A 27,773-nucleotide genomic window follows, 5' to 3' on the forward strand; every position below is an offset into this window, starting at 1 on the left:
TCTTAGAAGGCCAGTGTCTGGTGTTAGGACAGGAGTGAGCTCCACAGCTGGTGGAGCTCAGAAGGCTGGGGGTGTACCAGGCAGGTCTCAGAGGGAGAGAGACAGGGATGCAGGGCCTTTGGTCTCCTCCCCCCACTCCAGCTCCCTTCTGCTTGAGATTCTCCTTGGCCTCTGCACAGCAGAGTTCACGTTGCTGACGCCCAGGTTCTGCTCAGAATTCTGCTAATCAGCACCTGTGTGTCTGCTCATGTGTCCACTTGACAACCTGCCCTCCACGGCTTCTGATTGTACCTTGCATCACCAGCCCTTTTCACCTGGGAGTTCAAAGTGGTCTGGACTAGAGCATTTCTCCACAACTCAAGGGAGAAACCTTGGCCTCGCCTGTCAAGCATCAGGCAGAGCGGAACCCTCCTTATGGGGGGGGGGGCGGGACTGAAACCTGGGGAAAGGAGGGACCTGGCAGGCGCCTCAGAGAACATCAGTGATGCCCTGCACCCTAGGCCCAGGGGGATGTCCTTGTGCCCGGCTGGTTTACACTGCAGCCAGGACACATCCAGACATCCTCCCTGACAAAGGATGCCACCAGGCAAGATTGCTGAACTGTGGCCTTTTAATTCAGCATTGCTGTGGATGCTTGAAACACCTACCACAGTTCCTGCTACCCCAGGCTTTTCCCAGTCCAATAACAGACAAGCCGTGTGCTTTGCTAGCTGTGGGGTTTTTATTTTGTTAGGGTTGCAGAAAAGTCACAGATTCAGTTGAATAAAGTAAATTAGGAGAAAGCTCAGGCCAGAACGAAATCAGAGTTATGGATGCCAACTAGTAGTCATAGCAGAAAAGTACTAGTACTCACAGTAGAAACGTACTAGTACTCCCAGCAGATAAAGTACTGGTGCAGCAGATAAAGTACTAGTACAGCAGATAAAGGCACCGTTCCTGGTACAGTGTTTCAGGGATTTCTCTTTTGGGGGTTCTTTTTTTGGTAGCTCGGGCACTTATTTTATCCTATCAGCACATGACAAGGCCATGAACACATGGCTTTAAAATGATTTAGTGTTCAAATAGCAGCTTGATGATGTTGTACGTAGGGTGTGCACCGCTTGCTTTTGTGTTTCAGTTTTGTTTCTGCTGTACTGGCAAAAACATAAGCATGCATGTCGTGTTATTTTGAACTGGAGGCACCATTCCATTGTTCAGGAGTAAAAGACACGTCCCCTTCCTGATGCACGGCACGCTGTAATCACTGAGCAGATCACAGAGCATTCACGTCGTGTAATATTTGTATTAGGATGACCCTAGCCCTTTGAGAACATTCCACACTGGAAATACTTTGGTCCTAAAAGCTAGAAAGAATGACCGTGAAAGGTTTTAGGCATCTCAGCCAGAATCCAAGCTCCTTGAGAGGAGGGCGGGTGTGAGCCATGCCTTGGGTTCTCCAGCAGTGCCTTGTGCACAGCAAGCGCTCCAGAAATATTTGTTCAGTAAACAAATGAATGGTGTCATGGGTGAATGATAGAGAAATCAATTTAGGGAGGGGAGGAGAGAGAGTATGGTGGCCATATCACAAGGGTAAGTAGAGGGGGAAAAGCTCTCTCTTCTACTGGGATTATAAAATAATCTTCTCATTGGAGCCAAGAAGCACCACTTGACATAGGCATGAATCTGGCAGTGGGCTTGAGGAGGACTGAACAGAAAAGCTGTAATAATGTACGAGCAGGAGGTGAGACTGTGAATCATTCTCCAGAGCAGGACATTTAGAGGAAAGCCTGACTTAGCAACTCCCAGCTGAGCACAAAGTGTGCAGGAGAAGATGACTTGGAGTGAGTGAGCCCAGAACCTGCTACTCCTGACTGCTCAGATGCTACCCGAGGCCAGCTTGGGTGTTAGGGCTGGAACTTCTGTATTGGACTCATGGACACCCAAAATCGGTGTCTCATGGCTGGAGAGCTCATCAGCTGAGCATGGAATCCTCTCCAGAACAACCTAGAAAGTTGATGCTAATTCTGCAAGGACACGAAGCCAGTTGCTCATGGAGCAACTTTTGATTTGGCCTGTTGTTTATCACTGCTCCTAGGTCCCTGAATGCTTGCACGTCGAAGCAGCAACTTTCCACTTGCTCGAATAGTCTTCTTACACAGCCCTTCTCTTCCTGCTAAATAGGGCACATGGGTGGGCAGAATGTAGACAGATGGCAGCACGGAGCCAGTGCGGGAAGGAGTGGAGACTGATCTCAGAGTGCTCCTAGCAGCCTCCGTGGAATAGTTCTCGAATGCCAAGAGCAGCATCGCTGCGGAGAAAGGAAAGCCCTTGGGGTATCCCCGCCTCCCTTCCTTTCTATCCCCCACTACGTACACTTTATTGAGTGCTGATCCTTCCCTAGTGGACGCACACTTGTGAAATAGAAATTGCTCCGAGAGGTAAAACTGAGATTTACTTCTTTGATACAGAATTTTTCGTTTCTTTTATGTTTTATACTTCATACTAGGAAGCAGAGAACTTGGTGACTGATGTGCACTTATACTTCAGTCAAAGCTCTCCTTTCGGTTTTTCTAACTTGCTCACTAAGGCCTTGTGTGTGTTTTACTAACCTTTTATACCATGTCTTTAGGTGAGAAGGAACAAAAGACCCTCAGGGGTTGCTATTTGCTATCACATGCTGGCTGTGAAGGTTAAAAGATAGAAGAGTCTGCACCTCTGCCCTTAGATTGTACCCAGGCCTCCTGGCTGACTCACACAGATTCTTACAGGTACATGCAGCAAGAGTGTTGGGATGTGTTTTGCACAGTTTTATAATAGTCAGTCTCGGTGTCCCACAGGTATTCATTCTTCTTGGATATTACACACCTGCTCAGACTTGAGTAAAGCATCCGTGGTGCTGTCAACCTGATTTCTTGACTCTGAAATGATCTTTGTATTTCCAATACGAATTTGTGTGTTATGAATTTCTGATTTCTCCAATAGCATATGCCACTATATAAATTTGTATTCATAAATGACAGTCTGGTTGTGGTTTTTTTGCTATGTTCATCTCATTAGATTCTTCATCTCATTAATGTAAGACAATGCCATTGAGATGGCAAAATCATTCTAAAATTTGAGACAAAGTTTTTTGGAGAAAAATCCCTTTGAAAGGGTTGCATCTGAGACACTCGCTACTTGTGCTAAGATCAAGAATAAATTACCTATCCCCATATTATCATAGTTCTTCTTCTGCAATCTGTTGAAACCCCAGAACAAAGAGGAGTAACTAAAATCTCCATGTGCAATATAATAAGATGATTATTTACGCTATATTCATAATCATCAAACCTTCTCAGGACACTTGATATCGTGTGAAAATGGCTGTGTCCTTTTATACAGGCACAGAGATTTGTTAGGTGTCCGTGACTCACCCTGGAGATGACCAAAGCTCCAAATAAGAATTTATTGGCTCATGCAGGAAAAATGGCAGAGTCAGAATGAAACTTAGCCCAGGCATTCTGCAAGCCTGTGTATTTGTCCCCTCTGGGAAACCAGTGACAGTGGCCAGCAGGGCTCTGTTGGCATCTTTTGATGGCACATTTGCAAACCCAGCAAGACTTGAAAAAGCATTTTTCATGAAATCTGGGGAAAAGATGCCGCAACCAAACCTCGGATTTCCTTAGATGCTGTCATGGGCTTTGCGTGAACTTTACTTCCTCACGATTTCCTATGATTGTCCCTTGCCTAACAGCAGGCTCTAAGCCCTGGGGTGCATTTCTCCCATGCAGAAGCTGTATCAGGAGCCAATCTATGAATTGTTCGGACTGGCTATGAAAATGCTTCCTGAGACCTGTAATTTCATGGTCATACAACGTAGGAAACATGGGGGTAAGTGGCAGAAAATGAGTTCTCATTTAGATTTCGCAATATCTCACAGACTAGGGTTTTGAAGAAACATAATGAGAACAGGAGAGGGAGACTATTGAGAATATCCTACTAGATTCAACCCCATGAAATTCCTAATTTTATAAGTTAAAAATTGTCCAGTATCAGTAGTTTACACTGCTCAACTTAATATTAAGATGCCACAGTGAGTAATAAAGATTCTATCCCCAAATGAGCCTGAGATAGCTCTAAGCAGGAACTCTTTCAATGGCATACTGAGTAGCTAGTGGCCCAGGTAAAGTCCTAGGAACAATATCAATAACACGTCGGGCACATCTGCCAATCAAGAGCAATGACTTCTTCACCTTCTCTACTTCATTCAGTCCTGGTGAAATAGTTGTAGGTCATTGTCCTGGATAACTTTCTCTGAAAGTTCCATATGAATCCCAGAATTTCAAGTCTTTGCACAAACTGATATTGCTTGAAAATGGTCCAAAGCTCCTATAACTCTAATTTAATGCTTGTCCTGAAAAATTCAGTCACTTGATTGATACAACAAAATAGACCCATGGTGCAACTCTCTCTTTAAAATCTAGCAGAATTTTATCCCCATGCTCATTTTGGTTTCAGGCTACCAAGCTCCAAGACCAGCAAATAATAAAAGTTTTTTAGAATCCCAGACTGGGAGAGTTTCTGTAAATTGTTAAAAAAAAAAAAAAAAAAAAAAGGTTTCAAGATGCCTCCCTTAAACATTCTCACTAAAGGAATATTTCCAAAATGAACCAATCCTCTATACTAGTAACACACAAAAGTCCCTGTGCTGCTTATTCTGTTTGCCTTCACACCAATTCTCTGCCCTGTTTATGCTCCAGGAAACTGACTTCCCGAAATTGCTTCTCCGAGGCTTCTTGCACCCTTGGCTTTTGGTTGAGATTGGCCAAATGGAGACATTGATGGGAAAGAAGTTAAGGTGTCTATCCCTCCCCACTGCCTTGCTGTGGTTCTGGCAGTGCCTGCATCCCTCCTGGGCCACAGGTCCTGTTGGGCAGCCCCCTCCCACTGTCCCTGTCGTTGAGGCTCTGACAACACCGTCCCTCACTTGCCCATGCAGACCTAGAGGTAGCCATGCTTTCATCCTGTCTCTAGTCCTCTGGCTTCATCACCCCTGTGGATTCCTTTAACTGAACCCTGCCCACGCTTCCATAGAGTCCCTTTTTTAAACTATTTATTCAAACCCTTTTAGTTTGCTATTTCTCTTCTGCCAGAACTATAATAGAGTCCTTAAATTCAGTGTCATTTGATTATAATTTTCTAATATAAATCAGAAATAATCACTTGAACTCAAATTCTGTCTTAATTTTAAATTTGCCCGTTATTATAATCAGTGGCACGCTGATAAATATTTCACGCCCAGCTTTTGGCATCAGGGAAGGCCTGATTGGAAGCATTTGCTGGCTTTTGTGTTGTATATGCCCTCACCATGGCAGAATTTAACCTAATTTCACTGAACATGGAGATGGGAAGAGATACACAGGAACACAAGTTGATATAGCATTTCTACCACACAGATAAAGTAAACATAAATAACCTCAAGATTATCAATAACAGTAAAATGTCAAGGAATTAGAAAGTTTGAGTACCTTTGCTTTTAACATAATTTACTCAATTGTGTTTATTTAATATAATTTTTTTTTTTTTTTTAATTATTTATTTATTTATTTATTCATTTATTTATGGCTGTGTTGGGTCTTCGTTTCTGTGTGAGAGCTTTCTCCAGTTGCGGCAAGTGGGGGCCACTCCTCATCACGGTGCACGGGCCTCTCACTATTGTGGCCTCTCATTGCGGAGCACAGGCTCCAGGTGTGCAGGCTCAGTATTTGTGGCTCACGGGGCTAGTTGCTCCACGGCATGTGGGATCTTCCCAGACCAGGGCTCGAACCCGTGTCCCCTGCATTGGCAGGCAGACTCTCAACCACTGCGCCACCAGGGAAGCCCTAATATAATTTTTAATAGTGGCTCTGTTTACTTGCAAAACTCCTGAAAATTTATCAATCGGGTCTCTCATGCTGGGCCGGCTCAGCTCACAACTGTGAGAGAAAACATAATATCCACAACCGCTTTTTGGTTTAACCTGCTTTTTTGTTCGTTTTCCCCTCACATTTTACCATACATTTAAAATATACCATGGGCTTCCCTGGTGGCGCAGTGGTTGAGAGTCCGCCTGCCGATGCAGGGGACACGGGTTCGTGCCCCGGTCGGGGAAGATCCCACATGCCGCGGAGCAGCTAGGCCCGTGAGCTATGGCTGCTGAGCCTGCGCATCTGGAGCCTGTGCTCCGCAACAGGAGAGGCCACAACAGTGAGAGGCCCGCGTACCACAAAAAATAAAAAATAAAAAAATAAATAAATAAAATATACCTCAATAACTTTGCTCTAAAATCTTATATTTGACTCTCAAATTGTTCTTTTTAGGAGAAAGAAAAGGTAATATAGGAAAATTAGCTTCTTATAAAACTACAAAGTGGTTCACTGTATTCAGAGATGTGAAAGTTTCATCAAACAATTTTTTCTGTTGGTTTTTTTTTTCTGGATGACTATAAACCTGGTTTCCGGGATCCTAACATTTATCATTATTATCATTTTATCACCTAACCTTTACTTCTGAGAAAATTCATCTGTTGAGGGAAAAGTATTAATTGTATAAATACACTATAGCATGATTCTAGTCTAAATGGTGGTAACTGGGCAGTTGTTACAACTAGAAAACCTCAAAAAAACCACAGTGCATTTTATTTTAAAGTTATCATCCTGAAACCAAAGAGGTTAAACGCTGAACCTGGAATAATTAAAATAAATCCTACATGTAAACACCATCTGTTACTCATTTCCTTCTGGATATAAATCCAGCTTTATTACTTCCTGGTTGTGTGGGACAAAACTTGTAGAAGTTACTGAATCCCTCTGAGCCTCTCTCTGTATTTTCACAATAGAGGTAATCACACCTAATTTAAGCTGGTCTGTAGACTTGAAATAAGACCATTTAATTATTCCATTAAAATTTGGCTCTGATAGGATGATCTAACTGCACTGCTTGGAAGGCAGCAGTAAACAACACCCAGTGTAGGTCATGCCCAGAGATGTTCCTATTCATTTCCTCTTGCTGCGGCAACACATTACCACAAATTTAGTGGCTTAAAACAACACGAACATGTTAGCTTACAGTTCTACAGGTCAGAAGTTCAAAATGGGTCTTACTAGGCTAAATTCAAGGTGTTGACAGGCTGCATTCCATCTCAAGGCTCCCGGGGAGAAAGCATTTCCTTCCCTTTTCCAGTTTCTAGAGACCACCTATGTTCCTTAGATCATTACCCGCTCCCATCTTCAAAGCCAGCAATGACCAGTTGAGCTTTCTCATTGTACCATCTCTCTAGTTCAGATTCTGCTTGCTTCTTCCCCACTCAAAGATCCTTGTGATTACATTTGGTCTACATCATCCAGGATAATTTCTTTATGTTAAGGTCAACTGATTAGACTTATATGTGGAATCTAAAATATGACACAAATGAACTTATCTATGAAACAGAAACAGATTCACAGACACAGAGAATAGACTTGTGGTTGCCAAGGGGGAGGGGGACTGGGGAAGGGATAGATTGGGAGTTTGGGATTAGCAGATGCAAATTGTTATATACAGAATGGATAAACAAGGTCATATTGTATAGCATAGGGAACTATATTCAATATCCTTTAATAAACCATATGGAAAAGAATATGAAAAAAATAAGTTCAGCTGATTAGCAAACTTAATTCCATCTGCAACCACAATTCCCCCTTGCCGTGTAATGTAACATATTCACAGATTCCAGGGGTCGTTGGACATCTTTGGGGACCATTACTCTGCCTACAGCATATGCCTATCATAATATGGGGCAGAGTTGTGAACCACAGAAGCCAGAATACCCAAACCACTAGCCCCCTCCTGCTGCTGCTATAAGCCAGCAGATTGTCTCTTTTGCTCAAAAATTTACTTTCAGAAATGGAAGGGACCCACTCAGCACATGCACCCATTTAGTCTGTATGTCTTCCCTGTCTGCTGAGCTGACAGGGGTCATGAGTAATGCCAGTTTCAGGTGGTAGAGAATGTGTACATAACTATAGAGCTTTTGAACTGAAAAGAAGAATGGCTTCACCTAGATTGCTGCCTAGTCCTTTCTCCTCCCCTCATTCCTGAGGGGCCCTTGAGGTCAACCTCTCGGCATTATATGTAGATTTATAAGCAGTACACTGTAGCTGAATGCTTTGGAGCCAAGTTGCTTGGGTTTGAATCTCAGCTACATGATTTGCTGGCTATGTAACCTTGGGCCAAGGTCTTATTCAGCCTGTACAGTTTATGCAACTCTTAAAAATGATACAGAATAGGACCTACAGCATCTGGTTGGGGTGAAAACTAAATAAGGTGATGTGTGCAGAGTATTTAGAACAGCTTAATGGGTAGTGAAAAAAAAAATGTTAGCTAAACTGTTGATTATTTTGTAGTCCCAAACAGCAAAATAGTATTTGGTTTAGTGGTTGAGTTTTTTTCCCCAAGGAAACTCTGATTTCCATGCCTAACACTCTCCTGGGGTCTAGAGACTCTCAATATTTCTACCTGTCCCCAGACCTGAATATTGGATGTAGTTGTCCTTGTTCCATTTGACAAAGCTTGGCCGTGTCACTAGCTCCCAACTCCTCCCCAGTGCCTCTCTGTATACTGCTAAGATGGGTTAGCTTACGGTTCACAACTATCCCCTCACTGCCCTACCCCCAGTGGGAAAAGTATACTTCCACCTCCTTCGCCGTTGGGCTCAGTCATGTTACTTGCTTTGACCAATAGGATGTTAGCAGCAGTGACGTGACGCAAGAAGGGCTTGAGATATGCGTGCACAGTTGGGTGCACCCTCTTGTACTCTGACGTCACCAGGAGAAGAACTTCCTCCAAGTAGCTGTCGCCCCTTCAGCCTGGACCTAGAATGGACCTATGAAGCAGAGACACCTCAGCCATCCTGCAGAGCTGAGAGAATACATAAATGATTCGTTTTAAGCCCCTGTGTTTGAGGGTAATTTGTTATATAGCATTATGGTGGCGGCAGCCAACTGATACATTTGTTCATCCTCTTAAAAGTTTTCACAATACAGCCCTGATTAAAAACTAATCATTGGGGCTTCCCTGGTGGTGCAGTGGTTAAGAATCTGCCTGCCAGTGCAGGGGACATGGGTTTGAGCCCTGGTCCAGGGAGATCTCACATGCCGCAGAGCAACTAAGCCCGTGTGCCACACTACTGAGCCTGCGCTCTAGAGCCCACGAGCCACAACTACTGAGCCTGCGTGCTGCAACTACTGAAGCCCACGCGCCTAGAGCCCGTGCTCGGCAGAAGAGAAGCCACCGCTATGAGAAGCCCGCAGACTGCAATGAAGAGTAGCTCCCACTTGCCGCAACTAGAGAAAGCCCGTGCAGCAACGAAGACCCAACAGATCCAAAAATAAATTAATGAATTAAAAAACAAAAAACTAATCATTGAACTAAACTAATCTGTATGCCTGTTCACATCTTCTCCTAGTAACCAATCACTCCCTATGCCATACAGTCAAAAATTTCTCCCTTTCTATCTTTATTTTCAAATGGTAATGTCATCAATTCACACACCTGTGAACAAGAAGCTGTATCAAATAATGGTCATTGCAGCATTATTCAAAGTAGCAAAATATTGAAACGATGTAATACCCATGATCAGGAGAATGAGGAACAAACCATGATATAGCCATAAAATGGAATACTATACAGCACTTAAAATGAACGATGAACAATTGCTACTAGAGTAGCTAGCATCGAACAGACAGAGCCAGTGGCAGAATATACAACATGATACCATATATTTAAAGTTTAAAAATCTGCTAAAGAGTATCATATGTTTATGGCTATATCAATATTTTGAAACAAGTATAACAACATGCATGAGAATAATAACACTGTGTATACTATTGGGTTATCTTTGGAGAAAGAGTGAGGGAAATAGGTCAGAAAAAGCACAAAAGGAACATCAATTGTCAACATACCTTTTAAAATGTCTTGAAAACATTCTAAAAAAATACAGCATAATGTTTAAGATTTGATAAAGCTGGGTGGTGAGTATACAGGTATCAATATTATTATAATATTATCATTTATTCTTGGTATCTTTCAAATATTTACAATTAACTTTTTTTTTTTTTGCTGTACGCGGGCCTCTCACTGTTGTGGCCTCTCCCGTTGCAGAGCACAGGCTCCGGACGTGCAGGCTCAGCAGCCATGGCTCACGGGCCCAGCCGCTCCGCGGCATGTGGGATCTTCCCGGACCGGGGCACGAACCCGTGTCCCCTGCATCGGCAGGCGGACTCTCAACCACTGCGCCACCAGGGAAGCCCTACAATTAACATTTTTAATAGCAGTGTTTTTAAGGAGAGACTGTGGGATTTATTATAAACTGCTTGGTATGATCTGAATGTTTGTGTCCCCCCCAAAATTAATATGTTGATATCCTAATCCCCAGAGCAATGGTCTTTGGAGGTGGGGTCTTTGGGAGGTTGTTAGGCCCTGAGTGTGGAGCCTTCTTGAATGGGATTAGTGCCCTTGTAAAAGAGTCTCCAGAGAGCTCTCTTGTCCCTTCCACGGTGTGAGGATACAGTGATACTTTTGTGTATTTTTCTTCGTTAATCTGTCTTATGTAATTTTAATTCCTAGAGCAGCCAGGAGAACCTAGAAGGGTAGAGGAAAATTTCTCCCTGCCTGGCAGGATAAAAACCCTGCCATTTACTCCCTCTGTGACTTTGCTCACTTTACCTAATCTCTCTGTCTCAGTTTTCTCATTTATAAAATGGGGCTAATAGTATCTACCTTATAGGTTTACGGTAAGATTTAAATTAGTGCATATCTGTGGAGAATTCAGAACAGTGCCCGGCACAAAGGAAATGCTAGATAAGTGTTATGGACTGTTATTAGTGTTTAGCTGTTCGCCATCCCGTACCAGGCCCTGAGCGTCTTGGGAGTGGGGACTGTCTGATCTCTAAGTCCACAACCCCTAGAACAAACAAGCTTGCACTAAATCTGAAGAAAAGCTTAATGTAAGTTAAGGAGAAGTGAAAATCGAGGACACGGGTTTCACTGTGAGGATGATGCGAGACGAGGGCGGTAGAGTTTTAGAGACGCCGAGGGCGAAGGGCCGAAGGCGCGCCTGCGCGTAACTGGCGCCCGGACGGCCGCAGGGCGCGGCTTCCCTTTCCCAGCCTCCCGCGGCGGTCAGGTGGACTCGGGAGGCGGTGGAGGGGCGGGAGGAAGGGGCGCGGTCCTGGCCACGGGCGGGAGCGAGCGCGGAGCAGCGGTGCCTGGGGCGCACTCCCTCGCTGGCCGCTCTTCCGCACGCCCGTTCCCGGCGCCGCGCTCCAGGTAAGTTCAGCCTCCCCGCGCGTCGCCGCGAGCCTCGCCAGCCACCCCGGCTGCCCCGCAGCTCGGAGCCAGGGTCGCGCCTCGGCCGGTTCCCCCGCGAGCGCAGCGCGGCCCCGGGTCAGCGCTGGGCTGGCACCCCCGCCACGTACCGACCCGGCTGCGGGGTGCAGGGCCCCAGGGGCCTCGACGGGCGTGGAGGCCACCGCCCCCGTTTCAGAATGGAGGAAGCTGAGGCCCCGGGCAGCAGAACTGCCTGCCCTGGGAGGGTCACCCAGTTCATTCAGCTCGGGGCGGGGCGCAAGCTGACCAGCTGTCCCGGCGCCCTCGACCCTTGGCTTTTCGTCACAGCTAGCCGCGCAGGGATACAGTTGGCCATCTTGGCTCCCCCTACCCTCAGGTCTTGGGAACAGAAAAAGAGCGGGGAGTCGGAATGGTTCTCCCGGTCCCTGGCGTCGTTAAGAGGGGCTGGCTCCAAGCTCTGTTCTGAGGACTTGAACCCCACGCATCCTTGTGAGCACGTCCCTCCTCTTCACTTAGGCAATTTACCTTATTTCACTTAACTTTTTTAGGAGGTAGGAGAAAAGTATTTACATATTGGGCTTTGGGAGTCCGAGAAGTTTGCTTTTCCATGAAAAGACTCACCTTTTTCTTTGATTGCAAGAGTCTGATTCACTGGACATGAATCATTCCCCTGGCATTTGAGTCAGCAGGTAGGGGATCTGAGTACTTGTTTGCAAGTGACCATATATAGGAAATAGTGGTTTCTGCCGGGCCAAGGAGGTTCTGGGTCGCTGGAGGCCCCTCGGGCTGCTGATAAGAAGGTTGTAACACGGCCCGGCTAAATTATTTCCAAGGATTTGTGTTCTACACAGTCAGTCAGACTCGGTCCTCCGCCAGAGCTACATTTACAACTTTCTAAAAATCAACTTCATGAAAATTGTAACCCACAAAAACATTATTCTGCAAAGATATCGCCATTGGCTTTCATGAAGGCAGAAAACTTCAAACTGACGAGAAAGGAAATTCAAAGAAAACCAGAAGCTTGTTCCCAGAGCCGCGTGGTTCTGTAGACACATCGGCTGAAATATAGGGACCGAGGAGGAAGTAAAGGAAATGACGTAAACGCTCTAATCTCTTTCAGAAAAGGATGCTTAAGGTTCTGTTGTTAGGTCATTTAGCCTCCACTGTGGAGTAATTTTTCACTTCTTAAAACTGAAATCAGTAGTACGTGTTTGTAATTTACAAATTATACTGAATCAACACATATTGAGCATTAGCTTTGACAGTGTATGGGCGGGGCACTTGGGTAAGGCAGAAGCTTGGGGGTTAAATGTATACCCTTGGACTGTGACTGCCTAGGTTCCGTAGAGGGACACTTACTCGCTGTGAGACTGGAACGTTATAGTACAGTCGGCCCTCTGTAGCCGCGGGTTTCAAAGTCGAACCGCAGTTGGTGGAATCAGCGGATGCAGAACCCGCGGGAAGGAGAGCCGACTCTACAGTGCCTTTGTATATAGGGACCTTGAGCATCTGAGGATTTGGGTAAACGCGGGGTAAGGTGGGGGAGGGGGCCTGGAACCGTGGATGCTGAGAGATCAACTGTACCTCTCTGCGCCCCAACTTCTTCATTTGCAAAGTGGAAATGTTCTTAATGATACCCAGCTCCCCTGGATTATTGTGAGGCTGATATCATTCATTCATTCAATAAGGCTTTTTTTTTTTTTAGTACTTTCTGTGCCTCAGTGAACAAACGACAAAAATCTCCAGCCTTTTGGAACTGACCTTATAATGTTTCTTAATTTTTTAAAATTTTTATTTATTTATTGGCCAAGCCGTGCAGCTTGTGGATCTTAGTTCCCCAGCCAGGGATTGAACCTGCCGGCCAGTGAAAGTGCAGAGTCCTAAACACTGGACCGACAGGGAATTTCCTATTGTGTCTTTTTATATTACCTGCAACATAGTAAGAACTCAAAACATTAGCTGACGTGATTACATATTACATATTATTTCATTTAGTGCCAGCAACAGCCGTCCTCTCCCGTTTTTACAGATGAGGAAACTGAGGCTCAAAGAAATTGTGTCTAGCTTTAAGAGGCAAAACCAGAACTAATGATATTTTGTGTCTGCTGTATATTTAGAGGGATGTAGCCCTTAGCCCTTGTAACTAGAAAGCTGACTGCCCTCCCCTACAGAAAGCCTGAGAAAATCAAGTCCCTAGAAATATTTAAATTCCAGAGACTAATAGTTCATTTCCTATTGAACATTGCTCTGGGGCTATCACTGAATTTTTAGAATATTTTGTTCCCAGTAAGGGTGGGGCAACTTTATTTCTAAGCCAATCCTGGAGATTTGCCAGCATGTTTGAATAATGTCTACATATGAAAGTGTGTCTGGGTTCCCAGCCAGGCATCCATCAAAGAATTGCCCTTTTTCACCTATGGGCCCTACCAAGGACTGGACCTTCCTCAAAGAGCAGGCATGTCTGTTTATAACAGGCTGTAGACTTGAAGCCTTGTAAAATGTAAATGAAGATTCACAAACACAAGGGATCAAACTGAAGCCAGCTGAAAACTGGGGGAGAGGGACAAGTTTTTGTTGTTCCCTATGATGGTAGTTAAAAGAAGTCAACAATCATTGCAGTTCTTCTGGATGTTAAATGAGTCAAAAATTGGCTCCCAGGAAACATATTTGCAAACCTCTTATGTACAGGGATTTTTTTCTCTCTCTTGTTTTGAGCCCTTCACAGGTCTAGCACAGTCCCTTGTAGATAGATAGTTGGTGTTTGGTGATGTTTATTTAGCAAATGCAGTACTTGACGTTAGAGAAACATCCTCTTCCTGAGGTGGTTTCTCTTTGAATGTTGACTTCTGTTTTCTGGATTAGAGATTAAGGGTTAGGCTGAGATTATTGTGTTCTGAATCCCAGATTTATACTCTTCGTACTTTTTTTTTTCTTCCTTTTAATAGGTTAGTGTGATCTCAAGAGAAAGGTGGGATATCATGGCATCTATCTGGGTGAGTAAAAATCAAGCCTTCATAGCACAGTAACTTATCTGAGTCAAATCAAGATACAGAAAATCAAAATATTAAGAAAAAATTTTATACGTTGATAAAAGGTTTATGTGAAAAAATTAACATGCCCCAAAAGCTAGAGGATGTCTAAAAATAAGAAAATATTAAAATGTATTGTAAAGGTACATAGTTAAAATAATTTGTACTGACACCAAAGCAGGGAGGTCAATAATAGAGAATAAATTATATGATTTGGGAATTTATTATAAGAAAAAGACATTTCATATCAGAGAGGAGAAGATGGCTTATTCAATAAGTGATGTTAGGAAAACTTCTCACTGTTTGAGGGAAAAAGTAAATCTGTATTCCTTCTCCCTTCTTACATGAAACTAAATTTCAGATGGATAAAATACCGAAATGAAAAAGACAAAATATGGGTGAATTTAAAAAATAATCTTGGAGTGGGGAAGGCAGTTACAACCAAGATACAAACCGAAAGCCTAAAAGAAAAATATTGATCTGTTGAACTAAATACAAATTTATAATTTATGATGGCAAACAATATATTAGTGAAGTCAGAAGACAACCCACAGGAAAAAGTATTTGCAGCGCATTTGACAAGAGACTCATTCCATTAACATAAAAATAACTTGACTACATCAATAAGAAAAATGAACTCGCTGGGACATGAATAGGATTCGAAAAGAATTATAACTGTCCAACAAACATATGAAAAGTTGCTATACCTTACTGAGAAATAAAGAAATGTAAATAACACAGTGAGAAATCATATCTATCTAAGTATTGGTAAAGGTGAAAAAAAATGTAAGAAGACCAGTGTTGCAGAGGATGTGGGCAAGACGGGCACTCTCATACTCTGTTCATTAGGAGAGTAAAGTTGGCACTCTTTGGGGATGGTATTTTGGCCATATCTATCAATGTTTAAATGCTCACCCTGTGTAATCCAGTAGTTCCACTTCTGGGTATTTATCATATAGATACACTTGCATAAGGTTGAAGAAATAAAGGCAGATGGGCATTCATTTGTACTAATGAAAATACACAGAATAAATGGCCATCCATGGGTTATGGTATTTCTCAATTGTAACTTATAGCCATTTTTATGTAATCATTTAAAAAATGAGAAAAAGTCTGCTGTCTATGTATTGACAAAAGAAAATGTCCAGAGATATATTAATCAATAAAAAAAATCCAGTTACAGAATAGTATATACAGAGTGATTCTGTTTTAGAGAAAGAAAAAAGAAAAGAAAAAAATAGACACATAAGGACTGTATTACATGAAAACTTTCTGGAAAGGTGGAACTATGAGCAGGGGCACTTTCACTTTCAATGCATCACCTTCTGTGCTCTGATTCTTTTTTTTTTAATTTTTTTTCTTTTTTGGGGGGGGCGTTCACATGGCATGTGGGATCTTAGTTCCCCAACCAGGGATCAAACCCGTGCCCCCTGCATTGGAAGCACAGATTCTTAACCGCTGGACCACCAGGGAAGTCCCTCTGATTTTTTTAAATGATGAAAATACATTATATTTTATAAGCGAGGGGCAGAGAGTCTTCAAGAATAACCCATATGGAGACATGAGCAGGCCTTGTTATGCGCAGTGTCAGTGTTGGTAGATGTGCTGTTGTGAGGCTTTGCTTGGTCCCAGGTTATTTTCTGTCGCTGGCCAGTAGGCTGATCTCCCCCTTTCCAGGTCTGAAATTCCTGCTGCTATTATGGATATCTAGTAGAGTCAGATGAAAAAAAATTTCATCTCTCCAAAAAATTAGTCTCCCTCTAGCCCTTGTCCATTAGTGAATCGACATGGAATTAGTTGTTCAGGCTCTCCAGCTGACACCTTCAAAGTTATGGCACATTTCTGAAGGGCTGGGAGAGACCCAGGTGAGTGTGAGAGAGGGTGTATTTGTTTCCTACTGCTTCCATAAGCAATCACCACACATTTAGCAACTTAAAACAATATCCCTTTATTATCTCCACACAGTTCTATATGTTAGAGCCCAAAATGGGTCTCATAGTGCTAAGATCAAGGAGTTGGCAGGGCTGCATTCCTTTCTGAGACTTTGGGAAGAATCCACCTCTGAGCTTATTTAGGTTGTCAGCAAAATTTAGTTCCTTGCAGTTGTGAGACTGGGTGCCTTGCTGGCTGTCAGTGGGGGCTGTCCTTATCTCCTGGAGGCCATTGCCAGTCCTTGTGTGTGGCCCCCTACATCTCAGAACAGCAGCGGTGCATGGAATCCTCACGCTTGCAGTCTCTCTAGCTTGCCCTTCTGGGACATCTCTCTTCTGCCGTCCTCTACTTCCTCCAGCTGGAGACAGTTCTCTGCTGTTAAGTGCTCACATTATTAGATTGGGCCCACCTGGGTAATCCAGGATACTTTCCCTATTTTAAGGTTTGGAACCTTAATTGCATCCTCAAAGTCCCTTTAGTCATGTAACTTAACACATTCACAGGGTCCAAGGATTACCGTGTGGACATTTTATTTGGGAGCCATTATTCTGCTCACCACAAGGGGATGGTAGCATTGGGCATCAGGCAGCAGGAAAGAAGGGATGGGAATAGACTAGAAAAGGGAAGCTGTGCTGTGGGCAGGAGGGGAGATTGGCGGGGGGGGCTCAAGTGAAGAAAGAGGCCCTAGCCAGAGAGGGGCTCCTACTGCCTCGCTTTTTCTTTCCTATTTTCCTCCTGTCTCAAATCAAAGAACTAACATTTATGAGTGAGATATATGAGAGCAAATATTAAAAACAACTCAGAGCTACTATGGAAAACAGTGTGGTGGTTCCTCAACAAATTAAAAATAGAATTACCGTATGATCCAGCAATCCCATTTCTGGATAAATATCCTAAGAATTGAAAGCAGGATCTTGAAGAGATATTTGCACACTTGTGTTCATAGAAGCATTATTCACAATAGCTAAAAGCTGGAAGCAACCCAAGTGTCCGTTGATGGACGAATAGATAAACAAAATGTGGGGTATGCATATTGTGGAATATTTAGCCTTTAAAAGGAAGGAAATTCGGACATATGCTGCAACATAGATGAACCCTGAGGACATTATGCTAAGAGAAATAAACCAGTAATAAGACAAAATACCGTATGATTCCATTTATATGAGGTATCTGAAGTAGTCAAATTCCTAGAAGCAGAAAACAGAATTGTAGTTGCCAGGGTCTGTGGGGAGGGGGAAAGGGGGATTTGTTGCTTAATGGATATAGAGTTTTAGTTCCACACAATGAAAAAGTCAGGTTCTGGAGATCTGTTTTACAACAATGTGAATATTCTCACCACTACTGAACTGTACACTTAAAAATGTTAAAAGTGGTAAATTTTATGTTACACTTTTTTTTAACCACAATTTAAAAAACTCTCAGATTTCTGTAAATACTCTTATCACTGTTTTATCTGTTCTCTTTTTCCCTCTTAACACAAAAGCACATACACACCCAAACACAAATGAGCAATCAGTCCATGCTTTTCTACAACATGGTTGATCGTTTGTGTTTACCAGTGTATGGTGAGTTTATTAGAGTACTATGATCAAGAGGGAAGATTTCGGTTGCAATTTCAGTACATTACTGTTGGAGATGAAAGATTAGCTGGTTTCCTAAGTCTGTATATTCTATCTAGGAGTTTTGGAACCCTCCCATTGTTTCAGATGATGCATTACTATTTCCTTTGTTAAAATTTTTGAATATGGTAGCCACACTTTTCGAAAGTTTGCATTACATAACTTTACTTTTATGAAAGATCTATGTTAGTACAGGCACACATTGGAGACATTGCAGTTTGGTTCCAGACCACTGCAATAAAACAAGTATCGTAATAAAGCAAGTTGCATGAATTTTTTGGTTTCCCAGTGCATATAAAAGTTATGTTTTGGAAACCATGAAACTCCTAGAAGAAAACATTGGCAGAACACTCTTTGACATGAATTGTAGCAATATTTTTTGGATCTGTCTCCTAAAGCAAAGGAAGTAAAAACAAAAATAAATAAATGGGACCTAATTAGGCTTAAAGTTTTTGCATAGCAAAGGAAACCATTGACAAAATGAAAAGGCGATCTACTGAATGTGAGGAAATATTTGCTAATGATATGACCGATAAGGAATTAATATCCAAAATATATCAACAACTCATACAGCTCAACATCAAAAAAGCAAACAACCCAATTAAAATGTGGGCAGAAGACCTGAATAGACATTTTCCCAAAGAAGATATGCAGATAGCCACCAGACACATGAAAAGATGCTCAACATCGTTAGTCATCAGAAAAATGCAAATTAAGACCACAATGAGATATCCTCACACCTGTCAGAACGGCTGTTATCAAAAAGAACACTCATAACAAATGTCGGTGAGGATGTGGAGAAAAGGGAACCCTCCTACACTGTTGGTGGGAATGTAAATTGGTACAGCCTCTATGGAGAATAGTATGGAGGTTTCTCAAAAAACTAAAAGTAGTTTAGTTTTGACCATATGACCCAGCAATTCCACTCCTGGCTATATATCAAAAAAAAACCCCAAACACTAATTTGAAAAGATACATGCAGCCCAATGTTCATAGAAGCATTATTTACAATTGCCAAGATATGGAAATAACCTAAGCCATCAACAGAACAGATGAATGGATAAAGATGTGGGGGGTGTGTGTGTGTGTGTGTATGTGTGGTATATATATATATATATATACACACACACACATACATACATACAGTGGAATACTACTCAGCCATAAAAAGAATGAAATTATGCTATTTGCAGCAACATGGATGGACTTGGAGGGCATTATACTGTGTGAAGTGTCAGACAGAGACAAATGATGTATGATATCACATATGTGGAATCAAAAAATTCAACAAACTAGTAAATATAACGAAAGAGAAGGAGAGTCATAAGTATAGAGAACAAACTAGTGGTTACCAGTGGTGGGGTGCAATATAAGGGTAGGGCAGTAAAGAGGTACAAACTGTTAAGTATAAAATAAACTATAAGGATATATTGTACAACATGGGGAATATAGCCGATAAAAAAGTTATGTTAACACTATACTGTAGTCAGTTGCGTAGAATAGCATTGTCTAAAGGGACAATGTACATACTCTAGCTTAAAAATGCTTTATTGATAAAAAATGCTAACCAGCATCTGAGCCTTCAGGGAGTCATAATCTTTTTTGCAATAGTAACATCAAAGATCACTGCACACAGATCACCATAACAAATAGAGTAATAATGAAAAAGTTTGAAATATTGCTGGAATTACCAAAATATGACACACAGACACGAAATGAGCAAATGCTGTTGGAAGAATGGCGCTGATATACTTGCTTGATGTAGGCTTGTCACAAACCTTCAGTTTGTAAAAACACAATATCTGCAAAGCAAAATGAAGTGCAATAAAGACATGATATGCCTGTACCTGTTTTTGGTAACTGAAAGAAATCCAAAGAGGATTTTTGCTTTTATGCCATTAGTGTATTAATGTAGGTCTTTCTTAAAACTGAAGTGGCATAAAATGAACTTTTGAAAATCTGGGGATACCCTTGGCTTTACACCATTTCAGCTTATGGAAAGTTTCATAGAGATGCTCTGCATTAAGATAACGGGGGAAACCTGTGTATCTCTGTTCAGTCTTGGCTTCTACTACTTCACCCCTGATGAGAGGGCCTGGTATCTTATCAGTTTGTACTCTTTGAACTCAAGGTCTTTGTCAAATGTTGCCTTTACATCTATAGCAAGCACTCAGGCAACACACAATGAGAATGTCTTGGAACATTTTTATTAAGATACCATAGCAGTATTTTTCCTATGTGTGCCTTCTACAAGGCTGGCTTTCTTATAGGAATACTCTGAGCTCTTTGCTCCTTGGTCAATTCCTAACTTACTTTTACAGGATAATAATGAATGCAATAACTATTTGAACCCTCAAATTAATATTTTTATTATGCTACTAAAATTTTTCAACATTAGCTCATAATCACTATAATCATCATGAACTGTTGTAACATCCAAACTAACTATACACTCTTCCTTCCCCATTCCAAATGCTAATTTGCAAAATGAGGAAGGAGAACATAGAAAGACTCTGGAATCAAGGGATAAAAGAAACTTTATGAAAATATAACTTCCTGTAAACATGAAGGAGTTCATCCAAAGGGTAGCTAAACAATGAAAGCAGCGTGTACCTAGTGCAATGGGCTCTACCAGAGCAGAAAGAAGACCATCCAGCCACAACCCCAGTTCTACTTTTCATGACTCTTTAATTGATTAAAAGGCAAACTCTTGAATATGACCTTGAGCAAATTACTTAGTCTCTTGCTATGTCTGTTTCCTCATCTGTAAAATAAGTGTAATAACAGCACCTATATCATCTAGGCTTTGAAGGCATTAAATCAGTTCATGTGAAATGCATGAACAGTACCTGGCATGTAGTGAGCACTCAGTAGATGTTGTAATCATTATCATTTCAGTATATTAGCTTTTTTCTAAAAACATATTCCTTGATAATTAATATCCCTGCAACTGTTTTAGTGAAGAAGCTTCTGCCTGTTTCCTGGGCCTGGTTTTAGTACACATCAACAGCATCCTCCTCCCCATTGGAATGATTCTCTCAGAGCCATCTGAAACCAATGGATTTTCCCCAAATAGATGTTTTCTGACCACGCCTATTTTTAGTATTTTCTTGCATTTATGTGTGTATATATATATATATATATATATATATAATATAATATATATATATATATATATAAAATGACTCTTTTTTAGAGGAGTTTTAGGTTCACAGCAAAATTCAGAGGAGGGTACAGAGGTTCCCCATGTGCCCTCTGTCTCCCACACATGCATGGCCTCCCCCATTGTCAGCATCCCCCACCAGAGGGGTTCATTTGTTGCAACTGATGAACCTACATTGGCACATCTTTATCACCCAAAGTCCGTAGTTTACATTACAGTTCACTCATGGTGTTGTACATTCTATGGGTTTTGATGTTTGTATGTATTTAAAGGCATTCTATGGGTTTGGATGCTTATATATATTTAAAGATAATGTTCTGTTCTCACTCCCAGTGGGTGGACCACAGTACAATTCTGGCACTACCTAGGACTAGCATCAGACTCCACAGGTTTAAGGGCTCAAGCCTCACTTCAGACACCAGCGGCAAGTCTCAGAGCCACCTGCTGTTCTGACCCAGGGGCTTTAAATTAGGAGGTTTCCATGACCCTGATCAGTAAGTCTCTATAACACCTCATAGAATTCACTGAAAGTGCTATACTTACCATTACAGTTTTTATTATAAAACCTACACATAGAGCAAACTCTGGAAAGGCCCTGGATGCAGAGCTTCCAAGCCCTCTCCCCTTGGGAGTCAGGGCACCTCACCTTTCCTGCACATCAGTGTGTTCACCAGCCAGGGAGCTTCTCTGAGCCTCGGCATCCAGAGATTTTACTGGAGTTTCATTGCATAAATGTGACTGATTAAGTCACTGGCCATGATTGAATTCAGTCTCCAGTCCCCTTGCGTTCCCGAAGTGCCAACCCTCTAATCACATGGCCGGGTCTTTTTAGTAACCAGCCTGGTGCTACAGCTATCTCATGGCCCACCATGACTCACCTCATTAGCACAGTAAAGACAATCCCATCACTCAGTAAATTCCAGTGGTTTTTGAAGCTCTGTGGCTGGAACCCAGGACAAAGATCAGATATATCTTTATTATACCATACACATATACCTTACATCAAGGCTGCATAGAGTTTTCAAAACATCATATTCCTGTATTTTTTACTAAAATGCTGTCAGCACTAAGGTTCTGGTTATCTTAGACTGATTGGAAGCTCTGATTGGAAGTTACATCTTTAATCACAAGTAAGACTGGGGGAGATGAGTTAATGTTTTGTAATAGATACAGATTGGCAGGCAGGGTCACTCAAAACATGGGTCCATGAAGAAATACAAAAAGGGATGCTTGATGGTGGAAAGGTTGGGGAAGGTTTATCTAAGGTAGAAACTTGCTAATAGGAGAAGCTACCCCATCATAATAAGTCCTTGGTGAGAATTAGAGAGCACAGCTTCCCTTCCCCACCCCATCCTTCCTCTCTTTCCTGGGAACAAGATTGGTGTAGTTTGACACATGAGGATACAATGTTCCCATTTCTGCAATGAAACCCAGAGGAAGGACACCAGTGGTAGGGCTCCCAGGAAAGGTGCAGTGTGCTAATGTGGAGGGAATTTTGGGAAGGCAGTGCCTTTCAAGTTCTGCCCCATGGATTACATCAGCCCCGGGCATTTGGATGTTTTTGGTACTGGGTACAAAGGATTCGTAAGAGCCCCATCCGCTTTGATATTTCTTGCTTTGGTGGGACATCCAACTAGACCTTTTTTTCCTGGTGTGTTTGTTCTTCCCGACCATGCACACTGCGTATGGAGAAGACACCTGTGTTACATGCGTGTGGATGTGCTGAACTTCTGTGGTCTCCCTCCTGTCTACTGCATCTCAGGGCTGGATGATCTGGCTTATAACTATTTTCATGGAAATGGACTTTTCACATCCCAAGCAGTATGGGCATCATGCCTGATTAGGTACTTTCGACATGATTGTAACGTCCTATTTGGTGTGTTTCAAACCACAGTTCCTGAAGCTTCTTTAGGTAAATACTGGCACTCAGAGAGTTTCACAAATGGTCCTCTGCAGGAAGTTAATGAAAAACAGGTTAGACCTGGATTTCAAATCAAAGCATTTAGAGCTTTGTTTTAGGACAAAGCCTGGAAAGAAATACCATACAATCTGAGTGAAAAGAGAGAGGCTTCCTGGGAACGAACGGAATGAACATTAAAGGGCTGCTCTTTACCACTCCCTGACCCAAGTTTAACCACCAAGGAGGGAGGGTCCCTCTTTTATATTTAAGTATAATAAAAAATGTAATTTGACAATCTAACTTGTTGCTGTTGAAGACGTTTTAGATTGAGAGCAAGGAATGTGAAGGGGAGAAGGTATCATTTGACTCTTGAAAGTCTATTTTTTTTTTTTGGTGGATGCAAAGCAGTTAGAAAACATAAGTATTTCAGAGTACTGAGCAATAAGATTAATACAGAGGTCCCACATGAATTAAGAGAGTAAATCAAAAGGGTAGAAAATTCTCAAGTCTGCCCCTTCCTCCATTCTCAGATCTTTGCTCCTTTCATCTTCAACTATTTGTGTTTGATTAAATACCTCGCCTAGGTTCTGGAGGCATGTTTAAATAAGAGTAGTGACAGTCTCACGTGAACAGGATTTACAAAAGGTGAAGAGTGCATTTGTCAGATTTTTGAGATATGGCATGGAGCTCTGAAAAGTCTGGTAATGGCATTTGAGAATTATCAAAGAAAACAAGACCCAGAACAAGAAAGCATTTTGTACTCATTTATTCATGCAGCAAATATTTACTAAGCATCTACTATGTGCCAGATACTCTTTTAGGCTCAGAGGATACAGCAGGGAAAGAGAAATAAAAAAGCGTGGAGCTTACATGCCTCTGATTTTATTAGGGAAGAGAGCTAATACAGAAATAAGTGTATAGTATATTAAGTCAGTTTTAAGTACTCTGGAGAAGAGCAGAGGTGGAGAATGAGAGGGATAGGGTACATTGTTTTCTGCTCAGGTATGTGAGCAGAAGTCAACATGGAGTGAGGGAGTGAGCTGGGAAGATATTTAGGGGAAGACCATCCAGGCAGAGGGAACAGCAGGTATAAAGCCTGAGACAGAAGAGCAATAAGAAAACCCCAGTAAAGTGATAGAGGGGGACAAGGAAATTTGGGGGAGCATTACAATTCTCTTCTTTTGTTGCTTCAGGGTCCTCCAAGGGCCACAAAGAATCCCTGTAGTCCTGACAGCCTTTGCATGAACTGTAGAAGAAGTTTCCAGTGTCTAGGTTTACTTTGCATTAGGAAATATTTTGAAATCTGTAGCAACTTGTTGTGAGGATTAACAACAAACATACTCATACGAAATCCATGATTTAACATCATATCACGTGAGCATTAATGACTTTGGTCATCAATGCAAGAAATCTTCTTCCCAGGATGTTACAAACAGTAAATGTTCCTGATCTTAGTCCCTCTCAGGTGGATCCCTATTCCCATAGAAGTGAAGTGGGAGGAGAGTGAGTGTCACCATTGTACTCCCCAAATCCTGCCAAGCCAGCCACCATTCTCCAGCCAAGAAGATGTGATGAAGCCAGATTCCTCACTTCAGTGAGCCAAGTTCCCTGTATCTTCCACAGTTAGAGTGAAGGTCCCTTAAATGCAGGTGTCTCCCCCGTAAGATGAAGTTAGATGTGCACAGAGCTGAGGATGTGGCCAGAATAGTCTTCAACTCTCTGTGGCCCTTGGCCGAGAGGAGAATTTGGTCATGAAGTCTTAGCTAAGATAAGCTCCTGACTTTGATTGTGGTACAAAAAAATAATTCTCAGACACTGGTGCTATATGACTCAAAAGAAGATGAATACAGCTTATTTATAATCTGCTGCAAACAAATAATGAAAATGATTCTGAGAAAGAAGTTTGTGTTGATGAAGTCTTTTCAGGGGCCCAGTGTTTCAAGCTCAATCCAGATAGTTGGGTTTGCTGCCTTTGACAGAGAAATGCTGAGTGCTTGCAGAGACAGGAAGGAAGATACAGTAGAATCACTGGAAACATCCCAGGTGCACCAGGCATCCATCTGGGCTTGTGGAACCAGATTGAAAGACTTAGCATAGCTTGTGGTGATGAAAGAGGTCATTTATGTAGTCTGAGCATCTTCCAAATCTACCAAGATACAATGATCAGTTTGATTTCTAGACTATCAATATTTGAAGGAAGCAACCTCATCAGACAGCCAGTTGTCTAGTGTAGACCTCGGAGAAAGCCCACACCTTGGGATATCATTGTCTTGCTTCCATCTACTTCCAGCAGACTCACTCACAGTTGTTTTTTAAGCCCCTAGCTGGAGGCTGAGCACTGGGCCAGGAGCTGGGTATACTGTGAGTAAAACAAAAGGTCTCTGCCCTCTGGAACTTTAATTTAGAGGAGGTGGAGACACAGATATAAACAGATATTGAGGAATGCTGAGTGCCCTAAGGGAGAAAAGGTGCTGAGACAGAATAACAGGAGAGGACCCTGTTAAGTCAGGCTCAAGTGGCCTGGGGCAGACCTGTCAGAGAAGATGGCCCTTAATCAGAAGACTGAAGGTAGGAAAACATTCCAGCTAGAGGGAACAGCACAAAGGCATGAAGATGAGAAAGAGATCACAGTAGATCAGCTGGAGTTTTGGAGAGCTGAAGTGGGAATGGGCAAAGGGGAGAGTTGGCTCCAGGTGAGGGTGACAGGGAAGGTTGGGCCAGATGTTGCAGAGCTGCGTGGACAGGGCAAGGAGTTTGGACTTTATTGAATATCCAATGGGAGGTCAGAGAAGGGTGTCCAGTAGGAGAATGCCATGACCTGACTTAGATCTTTCACAGATCTCTGGGCTGCTAGAAAATGTGGGAAATGGCTAGAGGTAGGCATAGAAGGAAGCAGGAAGGGAGACTAGGGAAGACGTCCATGCCCAGGGGAGCAATGATGGTGACTTGGATGACAGGAGTGCCAAAGAAGGTGGGGAGAAGTGCACAGGAGATTCTTTGTTTTGAAGTAGTCTCATCAGGTCTTGCAGATGATTGCATTTGGATGGAAAGAGAAGGAATTGAAGGAGACCCCCAGGTTTCTGGTGGTGGGTGGTGCCATTTAAAGGGATTGAAGAAGAAGAGCAAACTGGGGACGAGCACAGTCAGTGGAGCCAGATTGCCTGGGTTCAAATCCTGGCTGTGCCATAGGTAAGTTATGTGACTACCAGCAAGTCTTTTAACTCTCAGTGCCTCAGTCTTCTCCCCTGTAAGATGGGATCATAATAGGATGGGTTCTGAGGGTTAAATGAGCAAATATGTATAAAGTACAAGTAACTACCATACATGGTAGAAGAAGTCATTTTGAAAGGAAATAATGAGTTGATACATGAGATATAACCAGTGTTCAAAATAGAAGTCTGGGCTGGGAATACAGCTGTGGGAGTTGTCTGCATATAGAAGGGGAAGTGGCAGAAATAATCCACAGCAGGAGTAGAGGGAAAGAAAAGAGAAAGAGACTTTCCATTTTAGAACCTACTTTATAGATGTCAGCCAAAGGGGAGGAGCCAACAAAGGAGAGGCCCAGGAGGCAGAAGAAGGCAGGGGTCTGGCTGGGTTAACCCTGAGTGACACATGCTTCTAAGGAATCTGGGTTTCTTTTTATTATAATCTGTGTTTCATAGAAACACAACATAAATCGCTTGTTTGTCCCCATCTTCCCTAATTTCTGAGTCATATTCATCTTTCTACTCCAGCTCAACACTGGAATGTTATCACATTCCAGTACTCTGGCTCTGGGACTCCCCTGATGAAATCAGAACAAGAAAAGCTGGCAAGTGTGGGTATTTTCTCCTTTGAGTGAGCACAGGAAGAAATGCAGCCATCTCCCTTGAACCTCTTAGATGCATGCAGACAAAGCCATAATGGCATTCTTGCTCCTGTCAGGCATCCCTGAGGCTGCCAGTCCACGCTTTCCCCATGCCCTGCTTCTCTTTACTGGCCCCAGGTGGAGAGCGAGCCTGCAGTGGTGATGGGAGTCTTCTGTCTGCAGTGATCACTGCCAGCCTGAGGGAAAAGAAGACGACGCTACCTGATGCTACCCTTTGCCCTGCAGGACCTGAGTGGTTACCAAGCCTTTTCTCTGGCTTCTTCCCTGCTGTATGGTTTCCTGGGGCTGCTGTAACAAAGTACCCCAAACTGGGTGGTTTAAAACAAGAGAAATTTATTGTCTCACTGTTCTGGATGCTAGAAACCTGAAATCAAGGTGTTGGTAGGCCATGTTCCCTCTGAAACCTGTAGGGGGTCCTTGCTCACCCCTTCCAGCTTCTGATTCTCTGGCAATCTTTGGTGCTTCTTTGCTTGAGGCTGCACAACTCCAATCTTTGCTTTCACCTTCCCTTCACAATTTCCCTGTATGTCTCTGTCTTCACATTGCTGTCTACTAAGGACACCAATCATATTGGATTAGGGGCCCATCCTTAGTTAAGACCTCATCTTAACTAATTATATTTGCCAAAACCTTATATCCAAATAGGTCATTTTCTGAAGTACTATGGGTTAGGACTTCAACATTTCTTGAGGGGGAGGGGTGGGCACAATTCAACCCATGCCACCTGCCTCACTTGACCATATTTCATTTCAGGGCCTTTTATAGTAGACTTTCTTTGGTTTTGAAAACCACTTTTTCCTGGAAAATTGAATAAGTTTTATATTTTCCAAGTTTTGATCCTTTTATTTATTTATTTTTTTTAGTCTACTCCATTTTTCCTTTTATCCTAAATCCTCATGACCCAGCAGACTGTTTTGACACTGAGCAGAGAGTGATC

The 27,773-nt window shown here is 42.5% G+C and overlaps 1 protein-coding gene across 3 annotated transcripts in view; it reads left to right on the top strand.

Annotated features, from left to right (window-relative positions):
- The first annotated feature begins 11,195 nt into the window (after nt 1-11,195).
- Nucleotides 11,196-27,773, top strand: part of ANXA3 (annexin A3) — a 67,784-nt gene continuing 51,206 nt past the window's right edge. For 2 of the 3 annotated variants that reach the window (XM_081238089.1, XM_081238087.1), the window contains exons 1-2: nt 11,196-11,304; nt 14,271-14,318. In XM_081238089.1, the coding sequence (XP_081094215.1) occupies nt 14,304-14,318 (15 nt within the window). In that variant the 5' untranslated portion in view covers nt 11,196-11,304; nt 14,271-14,303. Of the gene's footprint in view, nt 11,305-12,663; nt 12,858-14,270; nt 14,319-27,773 lie in introns of all 3 variants that reach the window. The other variant, XM_081238088.1, reaches the window with a different exon arrangement.

The sequence above is a fragment of the Mesoplodon bidens genome, assembly GCF_964165515.1.
Source record: "Mesoplodon bidens genome assembly, chromosome: 1".
Taxonomy (NCBI): domain Eukaryota; kingdom Metazoa; phylum Chordata; class Mammalia; order Artiodactyla; family Ziphiidae; genus Mesoplodon; species Mesoplodon bidens.